General features: G+C 56.5%; 2 protein-coding genes across 2 annotated transcripts; one reads left to right on the top strand and one right to left on the bottom strand.

The window, feature by feature from the left end:
* Positions 1 to 5,979: 5,979 nt before the first annotated feature.
* P884DRAFT_193003 (uncharacterized protein) lies at positions 5,980 to 12,086 on the bottom strand (the record flags this gene model as incomplete). Its single annotated transcript, XM_069437723.1, has 3 exons — positions 5,980 to 6,096; positions 6,163 to 7,353; positions 7,428 to 12,086. 3 exons carry the CDS (start codon positions 12,084 to 12,086, stop codon positions 5,980 to 5,982), a joined length of 5,967 nt encoding a protein of 1,988 aa, XP_069300581.1.
* Positions 12,087 to 14,702: 2,616 nt separating this feature from the next.
* Positions 14,703 to 16,073, top strand: P884DRAFT_78854 (uncharacterized protein). Its single transcript, XM_069446086.1, has 2 exons — positions 14,703 to 15,306; positions 15,371 to 16,073. Exons 1-2 carry the CDS (start codon positions 14,824 to 14,826, stop codon positions 15,983 to 15,985), a joined length of 1,098 nt encoding a protein of 365 aa, XP_069300580.1. The 5' UTR covers positions 14,703 to 14,823; the 3' UTR covers positions 15,986 to 16,073.
* Positions 16,074 to 20,303: the final 4,230 nt, after the last annotated feature.

Raw genomic sequence — 20,303 nt, 5'->3', positions numbered from 1 at the left:
CGTACATGCATACCGCTGCAAGCCGCGACATGGCGTCGCTCAGCGCAGTTCACGATCGGATGCTAAAAAAGAACTGCCGGCAGGGGAAAGATGTTGCAGATTCTCGAACAATGGATAGAGCGCCCTTACAAGGCGGTAAAAAAAAAACTACGCCGCTGCCCGAACGGCGCGTCTTGCCTGTCAATCGGAAACACCACGACCCAGCCCGGAAGGAGGCAAGGTTACATGGTTTCCCGAGCATGACGCCTCTGCTTGATGACGGGCAGCCCCCCCCCCCCCAAAAAAAAAAAAAAAAAAAAAAAAAAAAAAAAAAACATATCCTCCTCGTCTGCGACGCACAGATGTACCCCGGTATTGGACGCTTGGGCTCGCTCGACCTGGGATGTGGCGCGGGCCATACGGTTGTGATACGTATCTCGATCCAACCAATCCATTACCAGACTCTTTCTTGTTAGTTCTTTGCTCGCGCGGGCGGGCCCTTGACGATCAGGAGCCGAAGTCGGGTTCGGGCTGCACGGATACAACCGCAGATCCGGGTCGCCTGTCTCGGAAGGGAATTGGGCAGGGGGACCAGTCAGACGACCGCGGAGTCAGACACCGTCTTAGACCACATAATCCGTACATACGGATTACATAGCTCGGGACATAATCCGTACACATAAAGATTGAGAGGCCCGTGGGTTACGGGGAATCGCCGAGCGGGCCCACGCGGGTTCCAAAACCCTCCAACTTTGTTTTTGATCCAGAACTTCCACGCCTGCAGGGGCTTGGACTGTGCTACCGCAAATGCCCGCGCGCCGAGCACGCAGCTCTGACGAACCTGAGCGGATGAGATGAGATCAAGCGGGCATTGCCAAACTCACGCCGGCGACTTCGCCCAGCGGTCTCATCTTCGCTCCTCGTCCCGGCGCTCGCCCCCCTCCCGAGAACCTTGTTTTCCACACCGGTACAGCAGCATGACAGCCAGTGCATCGTTTCATTGGCCCGGCGGCACGGCTGCTGCGGCTCGACAAGCAGGTGGGTGCTCCCACCCGAACGGCAGCCAGTCAGCAGATGGTGTAGTCTTGCGGGTTGGTATATTTGCAATCTAGTTCCCGTGCGGTAGCCAGATGTGGCATGTGGTTCCCCAGACGCAGCCTCCTGGTGTTATAACGGACAGCGCCGTGGCGAGGCAACCCCTGAGTTAGTTGTGCCCAGATCTGTCCGCTCGCCTGCCGCGGACCTTCTCGGCGCACCGGGAGCGTACAGTACATAACAAAGTATGCAAGCATGGCCCGGGAGGTCTTGGCTAGAATTACGATCCCCATCGGCGCTGGCCAGGTCTCCGAAGTAAGTGGCAACGATGGCGGCGGCCTTCGCCCCCTACCTACCTAAGTCCGGATGCCGCTAGTGTATATGTGTGAGCACGCGAGACCGAAAAGACGGGTGCGTCTCACTTACAAGAAGACCAGGCCTGCATGCGCGCGGCGTTCGGCGTGCTTGTTGCGGGAAGCTGGGCTGGGTGCGTTCCTATTCGACCCTTCCAAGACGCTGGCATTCGAGTCTCACCTGCCACCAGGTTCACTCACACGCCCCCCGGAGTGAGGGGAACCGCCAGTAGGTTCAATACGCCCTCTGCGCCCCTCACGACAAGATCCCTGCTGGGTGAAGCTATAGCTCGGGTCGCGGGGTGTTAACAAACCGGCCAGCCCCGCCCGGGGGAGGGGAGCGAGCTTGAAAAGTTCCGGCCAGACTTGTCCGGTCCAATGTGCTCGTCAGCTGCTGGGGAGTTCGAATGCCTACAGAGCCTCGTGGCGTGTAGTGTTATATAACGAGCCAAACCGCAGCACCGATAGTTATTGCTTTTCCGATCTCGAACGGGCGGGTCGACGTCGCCATCCAAGAATAGCATCGCGGAGCTGCGTGACCCCGGCTGCCCTCCCATTGTCTATTACTGTGGTAGGGAGCCAAAGTTTCACCCCCTGCCCAGGTACCGACCAGGGCTCTCTCGGAAAAACCTCTTGTGCCTCTACCACCAGTTTTTCCTGCCTGCGCCTGCCTGTCAGGCCCCCTGTTGATACCCAGACAGGGGGTCAAACTTACCCATCATACGTAGTAATTTCATTCTGCCCCCTCGTGGCCTTTGCCGGCCTCGAAAAATGGGACCCAACGCCCCTGTAGTGTACTACATAGTAGTAACTTGCGGAGAGTCAAATGGCCCGGGCGAGGCATGGGTTCTCCACGATTTCCCGATTCGTGCTGGCAGGCGCAGAGCCGAGATTCGGGGCGGCATCGTCGAATACGGAGTACGGATACACTACGGACTAACTAATTAGCTTCGTACAGAACGGCATTATTAGGATCCTCCTTAATTCAGAGTTTCGCCGTGACGAGTGACGAATGACGAATTTGAAAATCGATGGTTACAGTGCACAACCTACTGTGCAAGGTTGCCGAGTGGTGCCATCCATTCATGAACCCGGCTTCGCAACATGGCATGGAAGGAGCTCCCGAGCTCCCCGTCGCACGACAGGAGCACTTGTACGGCGTATGTTTGTGCAAGCATGTACGGAGTAAGGTATGTACAGATTAATGTAACCCGTATACTGCTACCACTTCATGCGTAGTTATACAAACCCTTCGCACGGACTCTGCCTTGTTGGCAACTCAAGTCCCTTGCCGCGCCAAGATGGGATTTTTGGACGATCCCCCCAAACCGGCGAGCAAGGAGACCCAAAAAGGTGCAATTCGACAGAGAGCAAATCCCAAAACGGGAACATGCCAGCCGAGGGCTTTTTTTTTCTGGATCGCCAGAAGCTCGATTTGTCTGTGCACGCAACCCCGCCCCCGCCAGCGCTTCCTGCATTACCACATGTGTGTAATCCGTACTTGTATGTGTATGTACAAGTCGCGTCTTCTACTGGGCTTCCCCGGAGCTTGCGTCCAACTGCAAGCGAGTGTCATGCGGTGTCCTAGTCAGGTCAGTCTTCCATGGAGAGCCCGCCGACTGAAACACCTGGATGAGTTCCGGCCGTCCTGGGTCCGAACCTCTGTTACCACGCCCAAACCATGCCACATGCGACAGCAGGAGTTGTTGCCCGCCCACCCAAGGTCGCGATGGATCCATGGAGAGAAAGGCAGCCGAGGCTTCAAAGAAAAGACCTGTGGCCAAACGACCATGATGATGTCTGGCAAATCCGCGCTGGTGCCGGCATCACGGCACGTGCGGGTGCCGAATCACAGAGCCCTACCCTCCCAACAGCTCTGATCGTTGAGCTCGGAGCCTGGCTCTTGACCCGAAATCCTGCTTGTTACGAACGCGTGGTCATAATCGTTGGGGCGCTCTTGGAGCTTCCGAGCCAACCCCCTCCGGCGTAGTCTAGTGTATCTGGCTCCAACGCGCTCGGGTCATCGACGATGACGATCTCACGATCTCGATATGGATCACACACCTCGACTACGCAACGAGAGAGTCACCGATGACAGAGAGTCGAGTCGTCCTGCGGGCTATCGTACACTGTATGTACATGCACACTCGCAGCTTTCTGCTGGCAGCTTCTCCAGCCTTCCAAAGCATCGTGCGGAGGGCGTGGCTGGCTCTGGCATCTCGTGGCTACTTAAACCACCCGGCTTGGCGTTACGTTTTGAGGGATGGATTCGACGAGTGTTCCAGACAGTCCAGGGGTTGGTTGCCATTGCCATCCCGTGCAGATTCATGCGACATCAGGGCAGTGCTGCAACGCTGCGGGGATCACAGCGAGCAACACACGGAGCAACTCTCTGGACCGAGATGTCGAGACCGCCAGGACTTTCCCACGCCTTGCCCTTCAGCATAGTTACAACAACTACAGGCAGAAGGCGAGGAACAGGAAGGAATACTGCCCCCACACATTGGCCGGCCTGCTATGGACGGATTACATACATACATACATACATACATACATACATACATACATACATACATACGTACATACATACATACATATATATATACATATATACATACATGCATGCATACGGAATACGCAGACGCTCTCGCGAGATCGAGGAGCGGCACCAGACGTCGCTGGGCGGCAGAAAGGGGTAAACGGCATCGTAGATTTGAGGTCCCGATCTGCAGCAATCCCATCAGACGCCGATACATACATACGTGTTCGGGCCCCCTCCTTGTGCGATTCGGAATACGGGAGAATGCCGCGCGCCGCGCGCCTCCGACCTGTTTGCTGTCTCGAACGCCCTGATCGGCCCGCCCGCCCCCAACCGGCAGCTGCTGACTCGGGTCTCCTCTAGCCGGTTTCTCGCTGCTGGATCAACAAGACATGACGTGTTGGCAACGGTTTTTTTTTTTTTTTTTTGTTTCCCACGTGTTTCTCGTCCAGGGCCTGGGAACGATTGGCCACCATTGAGTTAACTTGTCGGAGGGCCCCGGCAGGTGAACGAGAAACCCCCGTGGTATTTATTCACTTCTACCCCGGTTCCATGCGAGCGTGGACGAATAAGCCGTTCTTCAGCATTCATCTCCATAAGGAGCCCCCTTGAGCCCTTTGCCAGACCGGAATCCAACACTCCAGCCTCGACTTTAGTTAGGTTGGCCATCCCGGGCGCCTTGAGCACGGCCAATCGCATGTATCGAGAGCGGAGAACAAGAATGGGCAGGGCTGTGGCATCCTTGTGTTTTTGCTGTCATGACTACAAGACGCCACCATATCTACCAAAACTCCTCCAGGAGGGGACGGCACGGTCGGACGGCGAGTCATAGGGTGCGCCTGCCGTCCCATAGCTGATAAGCACGTAGCAGCGCTCTGCCCAGGCAGCTTTGGTAGGCTTCACATGAACGTTGCCGGATAGTGTGCTTACTTAAGTACCTTTTACCCATCAGGGGTTTGACGACGCAGGCAGATAAAGTAGCGTAGTAAATATATGTCTCGCGAGGTAGCTGAAGGACGCCTTGTCTTTCTTGCTGTGTGGCACTCTCAACACCATCGGTTCGGTTCCTTTCCACTTGATTCCTCAACTGTTACAGCCGGTGAGAACGGGGACATATCCAGCGGCGTTACCTCCCACTTTCCCTCCCACTTTCCCTCCCGCTTCAAGTCTCGAGTGGCCCCTCGCCTCAGCCTAGCCACACCTTACTCTAGTCCACTAGGCACGAGTCAACGGTTAGTTAGCCCACCCATCCCTCGCCAAAACTGCTTCTTGTGTAAACGTGTGTGTGTGTATATATACGAGAGTTATCCAGGTCGAGACACGTTGAAGGGAAAACGGCTTCGCAGGAGTGATTGATGCTCCTTGGTATCGTACAAGACAAGATTCTAGTACATACAACATGTTATGTTTCAAACACACACGAGCTGTGCCTAAGCTCTTCCGCAAACAGGCAATCCCCAGCTCTCGACAAGGTAGACAACAGCTGACACCTTGTCCCTCTAGCACATGTATAGATAGACCAAGGAAGAGAACTTGTAGTAAAGACGCAAAATCAAGAAATCAAGCAAAGAAAGACTAACGCCTGCGAGAGCTGGTGTTCGTATCAGTAACAACCAAGGTGAGTATAGTGTGTGGTAACAAGCCTGTATCGTGTCGAAGCAAGACAAAGTGGAGTAAAGCAAGTCAACCCTCAATCCGTTCATCCTCAAAGACCTCCGAGAAGCCCGGTTCCCTCCTTGTTTCTCCGTTCCGTTTGCCGTTTCCCAGGGTACTGTACCACCTCTCCGAAACGCCATGCTTCCCATAGAAATTCGTAACAAAGCCTCCCCCTCCCAAAAAGCTCTCTTTGCTTGTCACTTTGCAATCAAGTCAACTGTCTTTCTTTTCCCTATGCGCGTGTAAACCAGACACCCCACCCATCCAGGTAGTAGTACTAAACAAGCAGAAAAAGGCAAATCAAACTTCGCTGGTAGCGGGTATCATGTTCGGCCTCCCTCTGGTTGTGATGATGGCTGTGAGGGCTAACAGGTGCGAGTCAGGGGTATCGGTATCGCGAAGCAAAACATCCATCGATCATGAATCAGCCAGCTTGGCAAAGTGTTTGGACCAGATCCACCCCACCACGTCGCGCGGATCATCCTGGTTTTTAGCGAGCCAGAGCTCGCCCTTTTCGGCAATCACATCGAATATCTGTTTCGCCTCCCAGTCAGCTAGCCTGACTCACATAGAAAAAAAAAAGAAAAAGAAAAGACTCACCTCCCCTGCTTGGTAAGTCAGATAAGGATACCCGGCCTCATGTTTGGTCTCTTCAATGTTGAACTCAAACAGCGACGCCGCCAGCCAGAGCACGTTATAACCTCTGCTGCCGGTGCCGGTGGCCCCTCTGTCCCGGGACGACGCCCGCGACGATCTGGCGCTCCTCTCCTCAGACGCGTCGGGTAGCGGCAGCGCCGAGCTGAACAGGCCCGACAGACGCCTCGTCTGCTGTTCGCCGGCGGCGCTATAGGCCGGGTAGCTCGAGCTGAAGGTTGAGTTTGAATCGCGCCGATTGCTGGCCGACATGGCGGCGGCCGAGTCGGAGCTCTGCCGGGGCAGGCTGGTCGAATCATAGCTGCGGCCGGTGCTGGGGCGCGTGGGAGGGAAGCCGGCGCCCACGCCGGGGCGAGAAGTGCCTGTAGACTCGGCAGGCATGACAGGCGATCCGGAGCTGCCGCGCCCGCTGCCGCCCGTCGTATTGCCGCCGTTGTTGTTGTTATTGTTATTGTTGTTGTTGATGCCCGAGTAGTAGTCGCGGTAGTAGTTGGCGGGGCTAGGAAGGGCGCTGCTGGCCGGAGAGAGACTAAACTGTCCGCTGTTGCGCTTCACGAAGTCGGGCGTGGGTAGGACCGGCGCGTGGTCACTGTTGATGGACAAGCCCCTGCTGCGGGGCGAGACGATGTCGCCGGGGCGTGAGCGAGTCTTGGATCGGATGGACGAGGAGTCGTCGGTGGTTGATTGGGACCCCCTGCCCTTGAGCGCGGGATTGACGATACCGAGCGCCTTGGCCCTCTCCTCCTGCAGCGCAAACTCCCGCTGGAAGCTGGACACGATCTCGGAGATCTCCGGAACATGCGTGACATCGGAGAGCGGCGCCTTGACTTTCTCCTTCCAGATAGCGAACCAGGACGCCTGTATGCTGATGAACTTGCCGAGGCAGATGTTGCCAATCTTGGCCGTCATGGCGGAGAGCTTGGGCAGCTCCTTCTTGAGCGTGTCATTGAGCGCCTCGTACTGCTCCACCAGCTCGGCGAGCTGCTTATCCACCTTCTTGCCGTTGGCTTTCAGGGCCACGTACTTTTCGTAATCGAGACGTCGTTTGGCTCGCTTCTTCATGGCCAGAGAGGGGTTGCCATAACACCTGATGACCTGTTCAAAGGGCTCAATGACATGTTTCCGAACATCGGCGAGCTGGAAGACCGCATCAGCAAAAAAAGGAATAAAAAAAAAAGGTCCAATATCGTGGAATCATGGACGGCACTCACATGTCTCTCCAAGACGATCTTCTCGATGTCCCTCATGGATACGTTGAACTGCACCCATTTGCTCTCCAGGTGCGCATAATCCCTGGATGGCTGGAGGCGCATGACGAGCTCCATAGAGGAGAGGTACTGGAGAAACTCATGCACGTAGGTGGCAACGTTCCTGGTGTAGTACTCGACGTCTCGTAGCACAACCTGGAGCCGCAAGTAGTCATCGCCAAACTGCTGCTGGAGCCTTTGGTACTCGACATCTTCGGCGGGCTTGGCGGCGGCGGAGACCTGGAGTTTGTCGACGCGCTTTCCGAACGCTCTTGCTATCCCCGCCCGCATGTCCGACTCTTTGCGCTTCCGATTACTGACGATCTGCCCAACCAGCTCAAAGTTCTTCTTGGTCTTGTTGATCTCGTCAATCGCCCCGATTACTTGTGCCCGCGCATTGATGAGCGATTCACGGTCCGGATGGTCCTCCGGGGTGTACTTGAGCAAGTGGGTGATGATGTCGGGATACTTTGTGATGCGCTGCATCGGCTTGATGAGGAGCGAATCCAGGTTCCAGGCGCTGGTCAGTTCCTTGGCCACCTCGTTGCACTCGTTAAGCCAGAGCATGACAGTCTCGTCTTCCTGAATCTGCACGAGACGCTTCGAAGAGCTGTCACTGGATCTCAGATATGCCTCATGCACCGCCTTGAGTTGCTCGATGTTCTTGATAAAAACTGGGCCAATGGCGGTGAGGCGGTCCTTCTCGTCGTCCTTCTCCGGCCTGTTGGCAGAGAAGGAGGAGTAATTCGCGGCCGTCGGGTCGGACTCCTTTCCATCTGGCACTGGCTGAGGCGAACGCTTAGCCTTGGGAGTGTACACGCTCGCGGCACCCTCCTTGAACTCGGCGAGAAGAGCGGCATGAAACGCAATGATCTCATCCGTATTCCTGAAGATCAGTTTGACTGTCTTGCTGTCCAGATTCGGACACGCCTCGGCCGTGCCCTTGTAGATCTCTTCGACGACGGTCATGTCTCGAACAAAAGCATCCTCCGTATCGATGAGCTCCCGAATCACCAGCTGCCTCTGCCGGAGCCGCTGTTGCTCCTCTTTTTCTTTCTCCGTCAGCGGGATCTGTCCATCATACGGCGCCTCACCCACCGAGACCCGAGATGGTTCTTGGTCAAGGCGGAGCTGTGAAAGGGATTGCGGTGACGACACGGGTTCGGGAAGGTTCCCTTCGTGGCTGTATGCGTAGCTCCCTGGTCGGCTCTGCGCGAGATCAAAAGCGCCATCCCGCTCATACCCGCGCTCGGATGGGGGCGGTCGGGGAGGGTCACGCTCGGGAAGTGGCGCTATCCCCCCTGTATCGGACCCGTTGCTAAGCGGCGTGAAGCTCCCTGCATTTGCGGGTTCGGGGAGCCGCTGCTGGCCGCTGGCCACCTCAGGAATCGTAGAGAACGATGAAGTGCCAGGTCTTTCCAACGCGGACGATTCCGGGCTTTGCACGAGCTCTCCAACGCTTGACGCACATGTACTGAGATCGCCCGTGGAAGGGACAGCTCGGAACGACGTCCCGTCGTCATGGAAATCTGCTCTATGCGATTGTGACGCAGAACTAGGGTGGCCAGCGTCTCCATCTTCGCTACCGAATGAGAAATCAGTCCATGCAGAGTGCTGGCTAGACCGGTTCCCGGGGGCGAGCAGTCCGGGAACAGCCAAAGTGTGCGACGCGTCCGACAACCTTTGACACTCGGCTGAGGGCGGCCGTGCATCAAAAGGCGTGCCAGGATCGGACGATGCCAGAGTCGGATCACGTAGGGCAGCGATATTGTCACGCAGGCGCGGCCCGGTATAGAAATCCTCGATCCGGTCCAGGCTCTCAATCTCGACTTGAGGCTCGCCAAAGCAAGCGGCCCCCATTCGCGAAGCCTCGGGGACGACAATATCAGGGGCGCTGGTGGTGGGAGGCTCATCTTCTTGAGACACGCCGGTTTGGGATGTGGTTGCACGAGGCGGCTCCTTGTGCGACGGCCTGAAATCAGGCTCTGGGCCTAGTATGGTAACAGTGGTCTTGTAGTGGTCTGAGAACGTGTACGGCCGCGGCACATATTCGTCGTCTTCTTCCTCGACCGGAGGAGGGGCGGGAGAGGTTTCCGGTTGAGATTCAAAGGTCGCGCGGGTCGGCGTGACCTCGGGCGAGGCTTGCGGTTTGCTGAGCGACGACGGGTCCAGAGAGATCTTGATGGAGACGCTGTCCTGTTCGTCGCCCTCGTCATCGAACGGGGACCGGTATGATGCTCTCTTGTGCAAAGCCGGGGCGGCGACGGTTTGCTCCGGCAGTTGCTCGGTCGTGCCAGGTTGAGTCGCGGTCTCGGCCTGGCTCGGAGCGGCTGCCCCTTCCGGTGCGTCGTCATCCGTAGATCTCGATTTCGGAATCTCCTGCCTGGGCGGATCGGTCTGCACCTCTGTATCAAACTCGGTAACAGCACTTGTCATGGAAACCGCAGAAAATGGATCTCCGTCCGGTTCGCCCAATGGAGACCCGCTACCTGGAAAACTGCCCGGAATTTCCAACCTGAGGGAATCAGGCCGAGCATGGAATTCCTCTGTTGGTGCTTGGGCCGTAGACGACGTCCCTGTTTCGGCCTGTTGTAGTTCGATCTCGGGTACTTTCTGTTCCGCCGTCGCCTCACGATGCCCGCCGGCTGTCTTTGGTGGCGTCGGAGCAGCATCAGCCGCAGCATTGGCAGCCGCCGTGGCCGTAGACGTAGCCGCCTCAGCCTCTGCTTTGGCTCCGGCGACGGCAGCCAGTTCTTTCTTTCTCTTCTCTGCGGCGGCCTGCCTGGCTTCTCTTGCCTGGCTCTCCCGAATGGACTTGCTGTAGGCTAGCTTGATGGTTTCCCGCCGTTGTGCGAAGTCGATCGCGCCAACGGATACCTTGCGCCTCCGGGAGATCAAATCTTCCGTCCGGGAGGCAGACCGTTGTGGTTGCCTCAGGGGGGAGGTGCCCCTTTCCGCGGCTCGCATTCTCGACGCGGCGGTCGTGGCAGTGGCAACCGACTGTCGTGGCCGAGAGCTTCGCAGGGTTGGGGACAGCTTCGGAGGTGGGATGGAGACGTAGGCATTGAGCCGGCTGCTGGGCTGGGTGGTGGAGAGGTTGGATGGAGGAGGCTTGCGAGTGGAGCTGGGGGTTCTGCTTGACAACCTGGGAGCGGAGCTCGTCGTGGGCGTCCTCGCGCGCGAAGCCAGCGGCCCGTGTTGCCTGGACGTTTTCCCGCTCGATGCGGAGTGTTTGCCGAAGGTGGAAGGAGAGTTGGACCGGGTCGACACGGGGCTGCCGTGGCTCGAGGCGTCGTTCATCCTCCTAGCAAGTATCGGAAGGCGCGAAGTCGGCGAGGTCGGCGAGGTAGGTGATATGGGAAATTCGGCGTCAGGCCTGCCCCCGCCGTAGTCAGGACGCGCCAAGGTTAGTTTGGATCCGGCAAGGTCGCTGTGGGCCCGAGAATGTTGGCTTCGTGATGTGTTCGACACATGGCGATCCGTGCTCTGCTGCGCAGTCGGGGGAGAGACTGCCCGGTACCAATCGGTTGGCGAGGGCGGTTCGATATCCGGATCCGAGAGGGTCCTCATTTGTCGCCGCACAGGGTCGGAAATTCTGGACTCGGAAGTCCTCCTGGGCCGGGCCGATTCGATGCCGAACCCGGGTGTGACCGAGTCGTGCTGCTCCGGGAGGATCTCGCCAAATAAGAGGCCGTTCTGGCGATGCGGGGCGGACTGCGCCGTGGACTTGGATGGCTTCGCGGTGGCGGAACCGACAGGTCGCGGCCTAGATATCCTGCTAGCAAACGACTGCGAAGTGCCGGATCCTTGGTCTTCAGCAGCGGGCTTGGGTCGCTGTGCGCTCCGCGTCCCAGAACCCTTCCCGGGATCGCGTCCTCTGTCTCGTGTCGCCCACGTCGTCGGTGCGCCCGTCGAGGCTGCGTCCCGCGTTGAGGCCCTCGGGATGGTCTTCCGGGTGCCGGAAGCGGATTGGGATGCGGGCTGGTCAAATTTCTTCTTGAGATCCTTCACGCTGGGCGGAGTGCTGCCGGCTATGCCACGCCGACCGTCTGCTGTGGCTGCAGGCCGTGTGCCTCCAGTTCTAAGATTCCCGTCGGATCGGCTGTCGACCGGGTTCGAAAGCGAACGCTGGCCCGGTCGCAGGGCGTTGCGGTGCGACACGGGGACGGCAGGGTGTTTCGGGGTGGTTCCGTTCCCGTTCGACCGCAGAGATGGCGGTTGCCGGGGGCTGCTTATCACAGCCGGAGCCATGGGGTCCTTCACCGGCGAGGAGACATTCCCAGTACTTCCAGCTCTTTCGGCAGTTCCGCGCTGCTGCACGCTTTGGTAGCTGCGGTAGAAATCGGCCGGGTCTACCACGTCTTCGGGAGCTTGTGGATCGTGTTTGGGGGCATCAACATCAGCAGAGGAGCTGTGCGGATCTGGGACGTAGTGCAATCGCAGGTCGGCGAGGCGGTCGGAGTACTGACGCTGTTGCTGTTTCCGTGGAGAACGGGGTGAGAGATGCGATTGATCGTGATCGTGATCGCGATCGGGGCGGTCGGAATCGCCGAGATGGTCAAGGGAGTCTGAAGACGAGCCGAAGCGCGAAAGAGGCTCGTCTTGGGGACTGCCATGATCCATGGTGTCGTCGGGCTCGTCCCTTCTCCTCCTCCTCCCATCACTCTTCTTGGCTTTGGCAGCTTCTGGTTGCTGCTACCTTGCTGCACGCACGCCTAGGAAACACTTGGCCGGGAGCGAACGAGACACCGAGATTTGCGGGTTCCAACGATCGTCGCACGTCCATGCGGGCAACTGGGGGGGTGTGGGAGCTGTGGGAGCTGTGGGCGCTTTCCAGGTTGGTGGGCGGGATGTCGGGGGCCTGCCGGCGTTGATGCGCTGGCAAGCACGAGGATTGGCTGGATTGGGCTCGATTGGCCTCCTGCGAGAAGTGACAGGGGGCAGCCTTGGGAGACCTCATGAGAAACAGCGACTCTCTCCAGTTACCACTTCCGCCGCCCCTGTTGCAGCCCGCGGATCAGCCCGGACCGCCAGGCCAGGCCCTAGTGTGGGCACCAAAAAACATTAGTTGGGTATGTACGGATTACAGTAATCCGTACAGTACGGGGAGTGCAGTACACACGCGTCCGTAGAAACGTATTCCGCACATACACGCACTAACTATGCCTATGCAAGGAGTACCCCGTAAGTGCGAACACACATACGGATTTCAATTGGGAGCGACGGGCCCCTCCTCCCCGCTTGGCCTCCGCCTCTCCCGCTTCCAGTTTGCACGCCAGGCCTTTAGCGGCCGTTAGATATCCCAACTAACTAGTGCAATGACTGCGAAGAATGTTTCTCACTGCCCTACACTATGTATTGACCTTTGCATTTGGGCACGCAATTATGCCCATGACGTGGTTGGGTTCTAACATCGTCCGTCCTAAATGACAGTTCTGTTTGTAAATTTAAGGCACTTACTTAGCTTGCCTACGGGGTATGTACATATGTATGCAACACACAGCCCATACTTTACCCACCTCATGTGCACCTCCAGAATTCTGAATCCTAGCGCGGTACTTTCCGCCAGTGGCTTTTTTGGCGCAGGACCCACGTACCACGCTAGGATTCAGAATCCTGGAGGAGGTGTATGTACCCTAGGTATGTACATTACATACATACCCAGGCAAGTAGGTACCTTATGTATGAAGTGTGTATCCGCCCATACATGCATATAGATGTACCGAGACGGGTATAAGGTGCTAAGAACCAACGCTTCCGCCGCGGACGAACTGTGATTCCGGCAGTTAATTCTGACTGCAATTTCCTGTGCCCGCATCCAAAGTGCAGTGTACTACGATTCATCCTGTAAGCGGTCCGAACACCCGATCCATCTAGCTTGCGAGGGCAGCTGCAGCCAAACTCGATCACGAGTGGTTGCAACTGCCCAATTCAGTCGCGTGGCAGGGTTAAAGGCGGACAGGCACCTTGAGATTGGACCCGGAGGTTCTAGAATTGCATCTCCGAAGAATCCGGTCATCACAGCTTTGGAAACAACTGAGTGCTCACCAGCCAGAATCTGCCTCTACTCGCGTTTAGGCAGATAGCACACACGAGGTACTTGCCTAGATAGGTGCCTCTCTATCTTCTTTTATTGTTTTGGTTTGTGTTCTTGTCTGCCACCTTTGGGATCCCAGGGCATGCCTGGCAGCTGGTCTCAAGAGAGCAGGCTTACATCTGTAGACTGAGACTCATCACCTCATTCTGCGTTTTGCAGTGAGTAGTCTTTTGACTTGCATTCAGGACACGTGCCCCGGCAGCAACGATCGGGTGCCTTGCAAGAACCGGAGGAGGTGCGTGTCGCAGTGGTAAATGACCCGTTTAAATGTCAGCAGTTCGCTGTTTCAGAATCGAACCAAGTATTGTACTACGCTGCTACCGTGTTGTATACACTGAATACACTACGGAGTAGGCTTCCTGCCTTGTTGTGCTTGCCTTCGAGTTGGCAACAATGTGCCGCTGTGGTCTTTTGGAGGCCCGCTTTTTCATCGGGTAACGCCAGGGCAGGGCAAGCAGGGCAGGAGCGGATTCTCCACGTTCCCATCATTCCTTCGACCAGATGAGGTCAGCGAATCACAGCTTTTCCATCTGGGGAGGCATGAACGGCCGCCTGGGTTTCGTGGCTGCCCAATGATGGCCGCCTCGTCCTCCACAACGAACCCTACCGAACACGCGCCGCAGCCAGCACTCGCCAACCGAAAAGTCAACAGGTATCCGAACGCCGTTTGACTCCTCAAGGGTGCTTTGTCGCAGATTGGCCAGGCAGTGAAAGGTTGCAGACGGTTGGCCGCCCGGCCACCCACCGACAGCCCTCGACGCGCCCCGACGCGCTGCCACACGAGCGGCCGCGGCGGGGCCGAAGGGGGGGGGGGAGCGCGCAACCCGGTGCATTGCGGCGTTAAAACGTTGCCGCTCCTCAGCCTGGGGCTTGGCTTCTTGTTAGGGGTCGGCACCCCGCCATCCAATTGCCAGAACAGTCTGGACGCGCCCGTTGCTTTGCCGTGTCGTTTGCGGGAGGAATTTTGGCGGGTGGGAAGAGTCCCGTTATTTTCCGTCAGGCTTTCCCACGCCCAGTTCATCTCATCCCGCGACAGCCCCTTGCGTCCTGCCCAATCACTTGGAAGCACATGTTCCTGCCAGCTGCTGATAGGTCTCTCCTGCTTCCTCGCAGTCCTGAAGACCGATATCTCTCGTTTGCACCGCGTGCATCGGTGGGAACTTTGGTTTGGCTCGATATCATTGGAGGTCTATCCAAAAGTTGCACTTGTTGAGTTTGCCGAGGTGTTAGGCGGTTGGAGTCGTGCGGCCGGACTCCGCATTCATGACCGGGACGAATTGTCTCCCGCTTCCAGGACCTGGGCCGGGACCGGGATCACGGAAGAGGGGCCGGAGCGAAGCCGAAACGCGCGCCCACGACTGTTGCGTTCACCGTCCGGCAAAGCACATCAAACGTGAGCCCGCTCCACACGATGGTGTCGTCAAGCACGCGTTGCTTGCCCAGTATTATTCCGAGATCCAGACTCTGCGGCAGTTCGCCCTCTCGAAACTGTCTTCGTCTTCGCGACTTCGACGGAAGAAGATCGCATCGGTAGGGCGGCGCAATCCCGCCTCCGACGGCCCTCCAACCGAAGACGAGCTTGCTTTGGGTCATCTCCTTGACTCAACCATTGTCGCACACCGTCACCACGACGACGTCGACCGCGACCTTCGCTGGCAACAATGGGTCGGCTTCTCGCAAAGGGGCGATGAGTCGAGCGTGACGCTCTCTGGAGGCCTTGAGGGATCCATCTACTCGCAGTCCGAGGTAAGAAGAAGTGATACAGATTGCCACGCTAGAGTGCATCGCTTACCCATCCGCGTGCACAAAGATTGTGGACTTTGTCATCTGGCTCTTGTTTTCCAGGGAGGCCACCGGCTCCTGGCCGAAGCACATCCTGTGCGATGGCTTCCGCCGACAGACTGGCGGACCTTGCAACAGGCCCAACCCCGGGGCCGTGTCAACCGTACCGGGTTTATACGTTGTTTATCCCAATCCCCACGTCCAGGCCTTGAAGCTGCCACCCTGGCCCCAGCTGCTCATGCTGCTGGGTAAGGAAGGGGAGCGCATCATGCTTGATATGCTAGTCGACTGTGCCATATTCAAAGCCGTGCCGGCCGGCAAAGGAAACCTCTACCAGCTGTCCGGGATCCCACTATCAGAACTTGAACCCATAACTCAAGTTCGTGGTAGTAAAGACTCGGGGCCAAAAAACAATGGCAAAGGCGGTGCCGAGCTCCGTCCATCCGAGATCGCCTTTGTCAGGAGTAGGATGCTGTATGCTAGGGCTGCCCTCAATGCCCGAGGGCTCATACACTTTGGTCTGCGACATATTCGTATGTCAAAATCCCTCCTTTTCCCAACACGATGCCACACTTACACCAGTAGATGTCTTGAACCGACTGCCCTACAGAGGGCCGTCAGCAGAGTCAGACCGCGGCAATGAGAGTGCCGTCCACATCTTGATGTATATGTTTCCGCGTCAATTCGGCCTCCACAACGTTTTCACTTCGACCGTAAACCGGCAGGAAACAGCCCAAAGGTTTCAAGACTATACGCTCCGTGAAGGGGAAATAGCGGCCAAGTTCCCCAGGTCAGAGGCCGACAAGATGCCTACCAAACATGTCCCCAAGAGACTCAGGGGTAAAGCAGTGCAGCTGGTGCAAAAGCTGCGTGTGCTTCATTCTCGCTGCTCGTATGCCGAGATGCTGCACCATTATTGCCCGGTAAATGCATTCCGCCATGCGATCGACTCCCGAAAGCCGAACTGACAAATACATCTAGATACCCTTGCAACACGATGGGCGGGCAGCGGCACAGATGGCTTCGACTAGGACTCTTCCGTCGTCTTCGAGGCCGCCAACCAAGTCTGCAAGGGGCTCCAAAAGATCAAGACCTGCGTTTTCGGCTATCCCAGACCTCCAGTATTCCTCCATCACCGACCTAGCCACCCCCGCTGCCAATGTTTCGGCCTTCTGCCGTGCAGTGCTGTCCAAAGTGATCCCGGATGAGTTTTGGGGCCAAGGCTCGGTTCAGCAGCATAACAAATCGTGTTTCCTGGAAAAGGTTCATCACTTTATCCACCTTCGGCGCTTCGAGAGCATGTGTCTCCACGAGGTAATGCAAGGAATGAAGGTAGGCCCGGATCCTTCTCTCGCTCCCTCCCTCTCTCTCTCTCTCTCGATCGCGATATACATATACTGATAGTGCTACAGATCAGCGACATAGAATGGCTCGCACCCCCAAAGCTGGCCAGTCAGAAATGCTCCCAGTCCGACACGCGGAAGCGGACCGAAATTTTCTACGAATTTTTGTATTACTTGTTTGATTCGTTTTTGATACCCCTGATCCGCAGCAACTTTTACGTCACCGAGTCCAATCTCGACCGGTACCGCCTCTTCTTCTTCCGCCATGACGTCTGGCGCTATGTGGCCGAGCCAGCCATGGCGGTTTTGCGAACTACGATATTTGAGGAGGTGAAGACGGAGGATGCTCTCCGCATCCTGCAGTCTCGTCGGTTGGGATATTCCCAAGTGCGGCTGCTCCCCAAGCAGAACAAGATGCGCCCCATCATGAACCTGCGTCGGCGTACGCTTCTCCAGGGCAACAAGATACTTGGCCCCAGCATCAATTCCATACTGAGCCCAGTTAGCTCTGCGCTCAAACTTGAAAAGGTGCGGCCCCCGCTGTCTCGGCGTTTTTGACTGGATGCGCGCCCTGCTGACCGTCATAGACCCGAGACCCGGACCGCCTAGGCTCCTCGCTCTTCTGCGTGGGAGACATTTACCAGCGTATCAAAGCCTTCAGACTCGGACTCGGAAACACTCGCCCCAAGCTTTACTTTGTCAAGGTCGACGTCCAAGCGGCATTCGACACGATTCCGCAGGACGCCATGATCAGAGTCCTTCAACGCATCCCTCGCCAGGCGTGCTACAAACTCCTCAGGCACGTCGAGGTTGCCCTCCGCGAATCATCGTCCTTTTCCGGCTCAGCTGCCGCCGCCGCCAACAAGCCGATCAAGAGGTGGCACACTACCGCCCTGGCGGAAACGAGCGAGGAAGAAACAAGCTTCTCCGAGCGGTTCGAGACCTCGGTGGTTTCGGAGACGAGGAAGAATCACACGGTCTTCATCGGCGGCGCCATCCAGAAGACCCACGCCACGCGGGACCTGCTGGCGCTCGCGGCCGCCCACATCCAGCAGAACCTCGTGCGCATCGGCAAGAAGTACTACCGCCAGAAGGAAGGCATCCCGCAGGGCTCGATCTTGTCGGCGACGCTGTGCAACTACTTCTACGCGGACATGGAGCGCGAGCACCTGTCGTTCCTGTGGGCGGGAGGAGGAGACGCGGGGGGTGGCGGCGGCGGCGGCGGCGATTGTCTGCTGATGCGGCTGATCGATGACTTCATCCTCATCACCACCGACCGGGCGAAGGCGAGGCGGTTCGTCGAGGTGATGCACCGCGGGGTGCCGGAGTACGGGGTGACTGTCAACGCGAGCAAGAGCCTGGCCAACTTTGAGCTGGCGGTCGCGGGCGCCGAGGTCCCGAGGCTGGAGGAAGGGAGACCGTTTCCCTACTGCGGGTTGCTGATTGATTGCAGGACGCTGGCGGTCACGAAGGCCCGGGATACCGGCAGGAAAGACAGTAAGCCATCTTTTCTGTTGTCCTTGCCTTCCTTCCTCTCTCTCTCTCTCTCTTTTTTTTTTTTTTTTTTTTCTTTTCTTTTTTTTGCTTCCTCCCTCGTTCTGATTCCTTTGGACGTATGGATGAAAGTGAACTCCTGAATGACTGACGGGGATGGGGCAGGCATCTTCAACTCGCTGACAGTGGAATACTCACGTTGTCCTGGGAGGAATTTCAAGCGCAAAGTCATTAGTAAGTTCGGAGTTCCCTTCAGGAAATGTATCTAGATTCCTGAGAGGGTCCTGGCATTTTATTTTTTTTTTTTCCCTAGATGGCTAATACTGGACCTAGACACCTTCAAGATCCAGTCTCACCTTATGTTTTTCGATACGTCGCACAACTCGCGTCGCGGCGTGCTCGCAAACATCTATGCCGCTTTTGCCGAGACAGCGACCAAGATGTGGGCCTATGCCCGGTGCATGACCCGCCGTCCTGGCACGGCGATTGTCATCGGTACGTGTGCTGCTACCACGGCCTTGTCAAATAAGGGGAGGGAAAGAGAAGAAAAGTCGAAGCTCACTTTGTGGTTCATGTAGATACGATCCGGACCTTGATCGACGTGGCGTTTGTGCTCCTGACGAGCAGGTCGAGGAGGGAGCGCTATCCCGGATATGTGTGCCACGTCAGTAAGGGGGAGGTTACTTGGTACGTTTCTCCTTGTTTGCTAGACGACGGCGGCGCTTGTTCTGGAGCCTGATCATGTGCTGATCCAACCTTTGGCAGGCTGGCCATGGTGGCATGCAGACAGGTGTTGATGAGGAAGCAGACGGTCTATCGCGAGGTGATTGCGTGGCTGGAGGAGGAGACTCGCAAGCTGTCTGGCTCCAAGCAGCTGGACATGAAGGTGCTGGTTGGAGTGGCGAAGGGCCAGCTCGTGCTCCGTTGAAGTTGTCGGGGATGCGACAACTTATTGATAAGTTTGCGAGATGACGGTCTAGTCAGCGAATGACAGTGCATCGATTGTTAGAGCGCGATAATTCTATGTAATAAAGGAAAGAACAAAAAAAGACAGTTTTATAAAAAAAAAAAAACCTAAAAAGAAGGATGCCCGATAGCGGACCGCGTCGATGTGAACGACTAAGATATACAAGAGAAGATGTCCAATATTCCAGCAACTATCCAGGTGACGGTTCGGCCTGCGGGTTAGACAGAGACGGCCTAATGTGCCATGCCCGCTACCGGTCACCCGGAAGGCGGACACGATGAGCTGGATTAAGTACCTAGCGGAGGTAAAGGGTGGAAGGGGGAAGGGCAGGGTGCAGTAGGTCTTCCATCCCATCTGCTGGCTACGTGAGGGTGCATGTAGGTAGGTATATACATACATACATACAGTGCAGTAATCCGTACACACGTACCACTCGTTCAGATGGCGGTGTACCACGGGAACTGGTGGCGTACAAATGGCAGTCTGAGGTTCAGAAAGGAGGCACTGCTATCTATAAGCGGGCATCAGCGAACCAAGAGCGCATACCGTAGAACCAAATGACGTTTCTTGCTTGCAAGGTATCAAGTAGGTTTAAACAATAGCAAAGGTAACTTCGAGTGACAAACAGCGCACGAGATTGACATCATGGCAGCGGTAACGTGCATCGCTCTGATCAATCGTCATCATCGTCCCTGTATAAAGTATATGAATCAAATCCGAGCCGAAGATAAAAAAAGAAAAAAAGAACAGACATGGGAAAAGAGAAGGACCGGAGAACGCAGACCCCAACTCCTCGTTGACAGCAATAAAGAGAGAGAGAGAGAGAGAGAGAGAGAGAGAGAAAAGAGGAGAAGAAACGACAAAAAGAGAGAAAATCATGAAAAAGAAAGCTAGAAGCGCAAATGTCCAGTCATTGACCATTGTTGTCTTTTTTTTTCCTTCCCCCTTTTACCTCCCTTTCGCTCACCCCATAACATATGTATCATGCATGCCCTTCCTAATCCATCCATTCATCCAGCCAGCCAGCCACAACACATGCAAACAGTCCCATCAAATCTCATTGCATTTCGTGTCTCATCGAGGTTTCGACCCATTCCTTGTTCTTTTTCTTTTTCGTTTTCATTTATTTTTATAATCATCTTCTTCATACACGCGCA

Source organism: Thermothelomyces heterothallicus (genome assembly GCF_042370625.1).
Source record: "Thermothelomyces heterothallicus CBS 202.75 unplaced genomic scaffold P884_scaffold_3, whole genome shotgun sequence".
NCBI classification, from domain to species: Eukaryota; Fungi; Ascomycota; class Sordariomycetes; order Sordariales; family Chaetomiaceae; genus Thermothelomyces; species Thermothelomyces heterothallicus.
The sequence above is the reverse complement of the archived record's forward strand: the minus strand, read 5'-3'. Positions and strand labels throughout refer to the sequence as shown.

Coding starts and splice junctions, on each gene's coding strand:
- P884DRAFT_78854 (XM_069446086.1), top strand. CDS start 14,824: ATGACCGGGACGAATTGTCTCCCGCTTCCAGGACCTGGGCCGGGACCG. Junction 15,307..15,370: donor CCATCTACTCGCAGTCCGAG/GTAAGAAGAAGT, acceptor GCGTGCACAAAG/ATTGTGGACTTTGTCATCTG.